The 10,658-nt window shown below is 38.8% G+C and overlaps 1 protein-coding gene across 1 annotated transcript; it reads left to right on the top strand.

Annotated features, from left to right (window-relative positions):
- The first annotated feature begins 8,780 nt into the window (after positions 1-8,780).
- Positions 8,781-9,713, top strand: LOC101415395 (olfactory receptor 8C8-like). The gene has a single exon (XM_012518573.2). It carries the CDS (start codon positions 8,784-8,786, stop codon positions 9,711-9,713), a length of 930 nt encoding a protein of 309 aa, XP_012374027.1. The 5' UTR covers positions 8,781-8,783.
- The last annotated feature ends 945 nt before the right edge of the window (positions 9,714-10,658 follow it).

Raw genomic sequence — 10,658 nt, 5'->3', positions numbered from 1 at the left:
ATTTTGGAGCCCACTGGTTAGGTTATAAATATTTCTGATGATTTTTTTTTTCTTGGATTCTGCCCTCTTTTATTAATATATAATGTTTTTCTTCATCTTTTTTAACAGTTCTGCATTTAATGTCTGTTTTGTTCGGTATTAGTGTAGCAACCCCTGTGCATTTTTTATTATTGTTTGCATAGAATAGCCTTTTCCGACCTTTCACTTTCAGCCTATTTGTATTCTTGTGTATAAGGATGACTCTTGCAGACAACATCTAGATGTCTAATGTTTTTTATCCATTCTATCAGCCTGTGTTTTTTGATTGGGGAATTTAATCCAATAACATTCAGTGATGTACTGTAGAGGCATTATTTACTTCAACAATTTTATCATTTGGCTTTCATATGTCCTATCTCATTTTTTATGTCTTTTTATGTCTTTTTACGCTTTAGCTACACTTTTTGATAATCATCATTTCTATGCCTATCCACGTCTCCTCCTTTATTTTCTTTTCAAGCTTCAAACACTCCCTTTAGTGTTTCTTATAGTTAGAGCCTCTTGTTAATGCAGTCTTAGTTTTATTTGTTAATATTTCAAACTCACCCTCATTTTTGTGCGGCGGCTCGCTCGGTCGGTAGAGGTGGGGTCTGGCTGCAGACGAGGGGTCGGTCCAGCTCTGGATGAGGGGTTGGTCCCGCTTGGGACGAGGGGTCGGTCCGGCAGCAGACGAGGGGTCGGTCTCACAGGGGTTGCGTGGTTCGGCTGACGGGGTCGCCCGGCAAAGCCGGCGACGAAGGGGTCGCCCGGAGAAGCAGGCAATGAAGGGGTCGCCTGGAGAAGCAGGCGACGAACTGGGGACAAGGGAGGCCAGGCCCTTGTCGGGGGCTCTCAGGACTGGAGGGCACACGGCAGAAGAACTACCGCGGAGACAAGGTAAACACGCAAGTCCCCTTTATTGAGGGAGAGGCAACAGTTTTATAGGGGCTGGGGAAGGCTGATTGGTCGAAGCCACGCCCTGTTCTGATTGGTTGCCGGTGAAAGGTCAGTGGGCGGTACTGGATGGGGGAGGGGTGGTGATTAGGGATTGGCTGTCGCTGTTACTGGGGGAAGGGGCAGGGTTTAGGGATTGGTGGCTGCTGTTGCTGGGGTGGAGGGCAGACTGGAGTTTCCCGCCCACGCCTGGCTGTTGCTGCTGTCGGGGAAAGGGAAAAGGGCAAACTGGATTTTTCCACCCTGCGCCTGCACAGGGAGAAAGGAGAAGAAGGGTGCCGCCCCACAGGCATCGTGTGGTGCCATCCGGGAGGAGGGGTGGCCGCGGAAGCATGGCTGCCGAGAAGGGGAGACCCGAGGGCACTCTGCGCCCATGCCGAGTTCCCTTCAGGGGTGGCGGTGAGTCCGACCAGCCACCCTATTATGGGGGCAGCGGCTTGGCCTGCCGCGGCTGCTCCCCCGCCAGGCCAGCAAACCACACTTCATCCCGAGGGGTGACCGCATTTTTGAAAGACTGTTTTGCTAGATAAAGAATTATTGCCTGGTAGATTTTCTCTTTCAGTATCTTTAATATATCATATGACTGTGATCTTACTTCCATGGTTTCTGATGAAACATCATAAATGTGATTGAAAATCCCTTATATATGATGGATTATTTTTCTGCTGCTTTCACAATTTTCTCTTTCTCTTTGGCATTTAACATTCTGCCTAAGTATGTGTTTCAGGGTAGGCCTATTAAGATTTATTCCGTTTGGCGTTTGTTGTGCTTCTTGGACATGAATTTTCATGTCTTTCATCAGGGTTGGGAAATTTTCATCCATTATTTCCTCAAATATGTATTTTTTCCCTAACCTAGTGGATAAAATGGCTTATCCAGTTGTCAATAGATGGTCTTCATCACCAGCCATACAGAACTGGTACAATATGCATATGAAAGATGTTTTTATGACGTCAGAGATGGAGGCTATCCATGGGTCCAGTAGCATGGGCTCTCACTTCCCTAGGCTGACACAACTAATGCTGCCTTTGAATGCCCAAAATACCAGCAACTGAGAGTAACACAGATGGCTTGATGTGCCAATGTTCCTCCAGGATTCCATCCAGCTACTTGGTTGCAACCTGACTACATTGTAATCTTATATTCTGGGAAGGTCAGTAGTTTCTCTTTTCAGAGATGGATTCCAGATATAGGTTTTTCTTTCTTTCCTGCAGGACTCACCAAACCTACTGGATGTGAATGGAATTTTTGATTCATAGGGATGTATTCTACCACAATATAAGCTTGTGTCCAGGATACTAGTTATAATTATGACAGTGTAGGTATGAGCCTTTGACCACAAATGACCAGGTTGTATTAAATACACCACCATTCAGAAGCAACTTAGACAATCCTGCGTCCCCCATACATCCAGGCACCTCTCCTATAGAGCATCAGCCCTGAGTTTGAGAATCCGATTATACTGCCTCTTTTCACCAATTCTAGGAATAAGACAGACATTTTTTGCAGTGATTAGTCCTTATCAAGTTTTTCCCCTTTCAATATTGGAATATCTCTATTCCTAATTCTGTAAAATTATCCTCATTATGGAATTCTTACTATGCTATTTGTTCTTCTCACTGGATCTTATCTGGTAAAGGAACCACAAAATAAGTCATTTGCTAGGGAAAAACTTGCCTACCTCATAATATATGGCCCTGTCTTAACAGTAATATCAAAATCTGGTGGCAGGGATTAATTCAGAAATATTCCCTTGACTAAAGTCTTTTCTTGTTCTTTTCTGCCAAAAAAAAAAGGTTTTCCCTCTGGCATTATTGAGTTTATGTGATTAAATTCAGGCATTCAGTTAGTTATCTTTGACTACATGAGGGATAGTCTATGTGAGAATAAAGCCCACTAGAAGAAAGCAGAGAAAAAAGTGGAAATGAGACACAAACCCCATGACATGACTTGTCCATGTCCATTGATAAATGAAGCTATGTATATCCTTGACTTACCAAATTTATATCTTTTTGATATAGGCCAATTTGACTAGATTGGATTTCTCTCATTTAATTGAAGGAGTCTTTATGGTACCTTGCACAAAAAATTGTCTGATAGCATATATAACTTTGCATAGCATAATGATTACAGAAATAAATTTTGGATTCAAATAGACTTAACTATGAATCTTTGTCATGGGCTGTTTTGAACTTATAAAGTAAATTTCCTGCTCCCAGCTTTGGGATATGTAGAGGTGAGAAATGGAAACCTTGTTCAGAGGATGGTCATGAAGGTGAAGTAAAGAAGTCATATAAAGACTTTAGCACTGTGATTGATAATGAGGTTCTAAGATGTACCTGTTGCAAATTACTTCGTTATTCATAACTAGACCAAAAAATTTGAGGGTCAAAGCCTGTATCTCTTTCTTTCTTATGTTCACCATGCCTCATAACCTAAATACTAAAAAATATGGTCATGGTAGAAAATGCATCAGTAAATACCCTGAATTAATAGAGACTATTTGCAGGATTTTAGAATTCATGTATAATTTACTCTCAGGAGACTTGAACATCTGTAGATATGTGACCTTTAATCTCTAGTCTCTAGGACAATGTTGTTTTAGAGTGCTTTCAATTTCACTTTCTAAGTGCAATACAGGACTATGGTTGTATATGGCAGATGATTTATCTCTTTTCCTTCCTAACTTCACCAACACTACAGAACAGGGATTTAAAATAATATTAGCTCACAAGGACAAATAAAACAGCATATTCACAACAAATAAACGTTTCTAAGCTTGAAGGGAAATAAATGAGAAGCTACTGATCTTGCATACACATGGATGTGGGCATTAAGAAAGCACTAGAAACTCTGGGGATTTGCAGGTTAAAACTACAGCATTTGGAATGTTCTTTTGGCAAATATACCAGAGGAAAGTTACTGGTGTAGGGTGTCACTTCTGGGGCAGGGGGGGTGGGTAATATATGGGCAGGCTTCGATGGAATATGTAAGTGTTCATCTTATCATAGTGTGTGCTATCAGTGTGTACAGACCCACACAATAAACAAGAAAATATTAAACTCCCATCCTGAGGAGTCCTGCTATGCTCTCAGTTAAAGGGACAAGAATCCCTTGAGAACATAAGCAGTGTCTAATAAAATAAAACAGAACAATATGTCAAGCCCACAATATTATTGCAAGTAACTATGAATCTTTTTCTTCAAAAATTGAAGCTTAGTGGTTAACATACGTTCTGAGGGAAGAATAAAATAGATGGAAATAGGGCATTTTTAGGGAATTAGAATTGTTCTGTATGAACTTGCAATAATGGATGCAGGCCATTTTAAATTTCCTCAAAACCTATAAAAGTGTATGGTCCAAAATGTAAACCACAATGTAAACCATTGACCATGGCTACTAGCAATGCTTCAGTATTTCTACATCAATTGTAACAAATATACCATCTGCATGTAAAATGTTATTAACAGAAGAGAAAAGGGAGCATGTGTTAGGTATATGGGAATGCCCTTTATCTTCTATGTGACTTTTCTGTAATCTCAAATTCTTTGAAGATATAAATGAAAAAAAAATTAAGACACAGGGTGAACATACGGTACATACGAGACAACAGATCTTAGTGAGGAAAGACAAAGGTCTAAAGCTTTTTTTTTTCAATTTTGTATTTGTTATTTTAAAAACTTATTTTCTTATCAATTTTTGGTTATTTTGTTAGCTTCATTTTATTAGAGGTTTTGGATCACAGAAGTGTCACAATTGTGACAGGCGAGGATCACTAGAGTAGGGTATCAGTGATGGGAGGGATGCATGGGGAGCGGTTCACCTGGGCCATCCTTCTAAGTCATATAAATATGTTCAGGTGTTCATGGGGCATTTTCTCAGTAGGTGAAGATATACACAATAACCAAAAGAATATTTAATTCCCATCCTGGAGAGTTCTGCTACATTCTCTAATAGGATAGCAAGAATCTCTGTGTATTAAAGGCAACAAGGAAGACAGACCATTATGTCAGGCCCTTGATATTGGTGATTGTACTAATGAAATTTTTCTTATCAAATTAAAACTTAACCTTGTATTATATATTGCCTGAGAGTTACATCCTGAAATCCTCCTTGTTGCTTAAAAGCAGCCTCTCTTTAAGCCAAACTCAGCATGTAAATGTACTACCTTCCTCCAAACATGAGCCATGACTCCAGGTTATGAGCCTCCCTTGCACTAAGGGGTTATTACCCAGCAACAACTAGCAATGCATCTGGAAAAAGTCCTTGATCAAAAGAGGGAAACGGTAAATACAAATGAGTTTTATGGCTAAGATATTTCTAAGTGAGTTGGGAGGTCATTCTAGAGATTGCCCTTATTCACATCACAGCAGGAACTCATTGACTGTCACAGTAAACAGTGCCTCAAATAGTGGGACTTCTGAAGGCTCTAGAAACATCCAGACACTATAAGCAGGGAAGACAGGTCAGGAATATGGCACCCTGTCAGTGGGCTTTACTTTGGAATTTATCCTTCCTGGAGGAAGAGATTTACCCTCATTTATAGCTTCTCTATACATGCCTCTTCTGCCCCTTTTATTTGGAACTGTAATTAGCACTATACCTAATAAATATGTGTCCCAGAGACTTAAATCTTTGGTCATTCATGTGTCAGCTAAGCCTTGAATCTCAGCAGAGTTGCACCTACTCTTTATTTCATTGAACTCACTCAGGACAACTAACAAAGAGATGAAGATGGACAACACCCATCCCAATGAAACAGAGTGTCTGCAACTGCAAGCAAGATAGTTCCATCCATCTGTTCCATGGGATATAAGCCCCATCTCTATTAGAAGTAGAGTGGCCATCACCATCTCAAATTTCTTAAGATTGGGGAATGAACAATGGACCAAAGTAGACTTATTATTATTATTCTACTATAGACTTATTATTCTAGCATTGGAATAGCTTTTATCATTGATATAAATGCAGTGACCACTAGAGTACGTGAAGGGTGGAGATTTTTAGGACGTTGGAATTGTCGGTCCAAATGAAGAAATCCAACATCTGATTCATGAAAGTTCCAGATACAAAATAAAAAGTGCAGTGAGTAGGAAATCATAATTTACGTATTTTAAGATACATATTCAGAAATGAAAAACTTGAGTTTATAGAGTATATCCAGCTCATGCTGCCCTTAATGTATGAAAATAAATATATCAAAGACATCATTATGAAAATTCTGAGAAATAGAAGAAAAACACTATTTTAAAAGCTTCTAGTATGGGTTGAAGGTAATAGGTTTCCATAAAATGATCCAGTGGGGAAACATATTTCTCAAGACTGGTTAAATGCCTCCAAAATATGAGGAAAGGTGACTTGAAAATCAGTAGCCTATTCCCATACAAATTTCTAATAAATGGGAAGTTATAATTAAGGCAATTTCAGACATGCATTGTCAGACTTGAAACCCATGTACCTTTTATGAAGAAATCAAGGTAGTATGTGTTGAAGAAAAATGAATAGGAAATCTAGAAATAGGAAGAAATGTGATCTAGGCAACAGAAGACCCAGCCTGAGAGAGAGACAAAGGGAATCCCTAGTATATGAGTGAAGAAAGATCTCAAGATATCATGTTTCAGATATGGTCAGAAAGCTCCTGAAAAGACTTTTTTAGGAATATAAAACTGATTTAATGTTGAAGTACTGTGAAGAGGAGATTTATAAAAAAAATGGGGAAGAACTTGGGAGGAATAAGTGAAACCATGAAACTAATTCAGGAGAAGAATTAAATTTGAAGGAACAGTCATACATATGATGGATTGGCTGTGATAGCATTTAAAATAGCCTTAACAAAGGAAAACAGCACTGCTGATATAAACTAATTTGTGATGATTATAACCATGTGGGTAGGAGTAGAGAAATGGGAAGAAAAATAAGGGGTGTGACTATTTGTGTGTATTTATCTATATGCAGTTAGAGAATGGGATGAAATAGGGTGAAATTGCCATCTTTCATAGGACCCCAAATTGGAAAACCATTAGGATAATCTAAATCTGATTCCACTAGAGTCAAACAAAGCTGTAAAGTGAGAAGAAGGGCCACATTGGGGTGTAAATAAAAATAATAAAAAATTAAATTAAATTAAAAAAATAAAGTGGATAGATTCTGCAAGGATTAGAGACTAGTTGAAGATGGTGAATGAGGAGGAGGAATACAGGATGAAAACATAGTTTGTGGATTAATTACCTAGATATTCGTGAAAATAATAGACAATGATAACCTTAGAAGGAGCAATGCTGAGAATCCTAAGAAAAGCCTCCATTCAGTTTCAGGAATCTGAATTCAAGGTATCTGTAACAAAAAATAGAATGTCCAGGAAGCAGAACAGAGGTCCAGGCTATACACATAGACAAGCACTTAACCAAACATAGCCAGTGTATATTCTCAGGAGATTTTTGAAAATGTCTGGTTCTTTAGGTCTAGAAAGTTTTATTTTCACTTTTGATTGGTAATGGGGGAGGGATGTTGTACTAGGATCTAATGGGTAGAAGCCAGGGATAATGTGTATTGTATAATATATATAATATAATATCTATATTATATATAGATATATACACTATATGTGAAGTAACTCATTTATTCCCCTAATTAATCCAGTGAAATAGCTCATTTTTAGCTTCATTTTCATGAGGACAAAAAGGTTCAGAGGAGGTCCGTAACTTGTCTAAATGTACAGTTATGAATTGGAGAAGTGATCATTAAATTCAGTTTGACTTGAGAACCCACTGTCAACAACTTCTTTAGAGCACTTTTTTGAGTTGAAATACACAAGTAAATATAGTTTTAAAGTAATGATCTAATATTTTAATGCAATCTCATGGTCTTCTAGAAAACAGCAAGAAATGGCCAACTGACGCTTCCCCTAGACATTCTTTAGAGCTGTACTTAGGATCCAGATGATGTGAGTGTGAGAGTGGAAAGACCAAGGGGGTAATTAGTCCTTTGTACTGGGGATTAGGAATTCTTCATGGAAAATACAAGCTGACTAGAACACTGAGTCCCAGAGGATCTAATAGTAGGTCTGAGATACATAATGTAAACGCAGGCTCAAGGAATTATCTCCTCAAGAGACTCATTTGACTTACGAGTAAATCATGTGGGAGAGGATATTTTTCTGTATCTCTTATCAATTTTGTCATCGATATAATACATGAAGTTCTTTCTCATTTAAACCAGCTAGTTGATTGGGAAGCTCATATAATGGTGTTCTTTCCTCATTGCAAGCAAAGAGGACCTTCTGTGCATATTCGCAAGTAGAAATCATGGCATATTCCCCAGAATACCTTTTCTAGCATGTCGAAGACTGAAGAGTGTGCTCATGTCTAGTGCCTCCTTCATCATTAGAGACTTCTCCCCCTCAGAACAGTGGGGAATAAGGGCCAACAAGGCCAACCATCAGTGAAGTCTCCTGGAAAAAAATCATGTCTGACTTACTAATTTCCTTCCAAACCTGCAACTGCTTAAGGCAAAGGCATTGGGGGAGCCCTCCAGATCTGTTTGTGAGCCTGGGATAAGTCTGTGCCAAACTGAGGAAATTCCAAGGCATAAGAGTTCTTTGCACAGGCTGAGAGGGGAAGAGAAGAGGGAAGGACTGTATGGACTCTGAGGCCTGGGGAATCTCCTCAAGCTCCTGGACACCTTTCTGCATATCTTCAGACAACCTCCTTCTGGTAAACCAATAGATCTACATGTAAAACTGGAGAGAAAGCCTGAGGAAACATTGCTACTATCACCTTTACCCCTGTACCTACAGGGCATGGGTGAAGTGAATGGCTATGGAAAATGACTCTTCTGTGACAGAGTTTATCCTTATGGGATTAACAGATCAACCTCAACTCCAACTGCCCTTGTTTTTTCTGTTCTTGTTGAACTATGTGGTCACTGTCATGGCAAATTTGAGCTTAATTAATCTTATTTATGTCAGTTCTCACCTTCACACCCCCATGTACTTTTTCCTCTTCAATCTGTCCTTCATTGATCTCTGCTATTCATTCGTCCTTACCCCCAAAATGCTGATGAATTTTACTTCAGAGAGAAACATCATATCATTTGCAGGATGCATGGCTCAGTTGTTTTTCTTCTGCTTCTTTGTCAACTCTGAGTGCTATGTTCTGACAGCCATGGCCTATGATCGCTACGTAGCCATCTGTAAGCCCTTGCTGTACACGGTCACCATGTCCCTTCAGGTGTGTTCTCTGCTTATGTCTGCTTCATATGTGATGGGGTTTGCTGGTGCAATGGCTCATACAGAGTGTATGATCAGGCTGACGTTTTGTGATTCCAACATCATCAACCACTACATGTGTGACATCTTCCCTCTGCTTCAGCTCTCTTGCAGCAGCACCTATGCCAATGAGCTTGTGGCTTCCATTATCGTAGGCACAGTTGTCATAGTATCTAGTCTCATTATCTGTATCTCTTATGCTTTTATTCTTTTCAGCATCCTTCATATGCCATCAACTAAAGGCTGGTCCAAAGCCTTCAATACCTGTAGCTCACACTTAATAACTGTTGGCCTTTTCTATGGATTTGGACTGCTCACTCATGTCAAGCCATCGTCTGCTGGCTCTTTGGGGCAAGGGAAATATCTCTCGGTGTTTTATACTAACATGGTGCCCATGCTGAATCCCCTCATCTATAGCCTCAGAAACAAGGATGTCAAACTGGCTCTAAAGAAAATCCTAAAGAGAATAAACTGAGTAAGAAAATAGATTTTCTCGGTCCCTGTCTTCATTGCAGTATTTCTCTTCTATTCCTGGGCCACCTCACCCTTTCTTCCTCTTTCTATTCTTTTTTTCCTTCCCTCCAACTTTGTTTCTAATGTATTATTGGAAGAATTTTTATTATAATATTTCTCTTTTGGAAGTGGCCCTTTCTGACCTTAGTAATCAGACCCACTGTATACTAGGCTTATAGTGATAGTTTTCACTTATTCACTCTTGATGGAGAAAAGCCAGCAGCTAGTGGTCCTGTCAGTGGCCATCTTCTGACAGTAAGTGGAAAACCTGGTTAGAATGGACCCTGGTACCTGCATTGAGGAGGCAGGGCCAGTAAAGGTTTAAGAGATTCCAGCCCTTGGTCAAATCTTCTGAAATGCTAGGGCAGGATTCACCTGAATCCAGGCAAACATTTGAACTTTTTCTTGAAAGAAGCAACAGTGTTATTTTATTACTTAGGCAATTTTCTCCTAAAATGACAGTTTTATGCATAACAGTTTGACTGATTCTTCCACTGTGGTTATAAAATGTAGGCCAATATAAAAAAATTATTATTCACATTACTTGGTGGTAACAATGCTTATTATTAAAATTTGTCTTTTGACTGGAAAAACATAAGCAAAAATTCTCATTTACAAACAAAATAAATTTAAACAAATTTAAATTAACAATAAGATGTGATTTATAATTTTAAACCTGCATTTCCTTTTGCTACACTAATTGCAAAATTACATGATTATACTAGTCAATTCTATTTTTCATAATTCTTTCAAATGTACAGTTTTAGCATATCTAAGTAACATGAAACTTCACTGATTCAGGCTCTGTCACTGAATTTTTGAAAATGTTGGAACTCTGCTAACCATTATATTTTGCATATGCTATAGGTATTAATTTTTATTATTTTCAGCTTTTATAAGTCTTAAC

This window comes from Dasypus novemcinctus, chromosome 27 (assembly GCF_030445035.2).
Source record: "Dasypus novemcinctus isolate mDasNov1 chromosome 27, mDasNov1.1.hap2, whole genome shotgun sequence".
NCBI classification, from domain to species: Eukaryota; Metazoa; Chordata; class Mammalia; order Cingulata; family Dasypodidae; genus Dasypus; species Dasypus novemcinctus.
Note: the sequence above shows the minus strand (reverse complement) of the source record. Positions and strands in the feature narration are given on the sequence as shown.

What these genes read in the sequence shown, in the direction of transcription:
- LOC101415395 (XM_012518573.2), top strand. Translation starts at nt 8,784, where the DNA reads ATGGCTATGGAAAATGACTCTTCTGTGACAGAGTTTATCCTTATGGGA.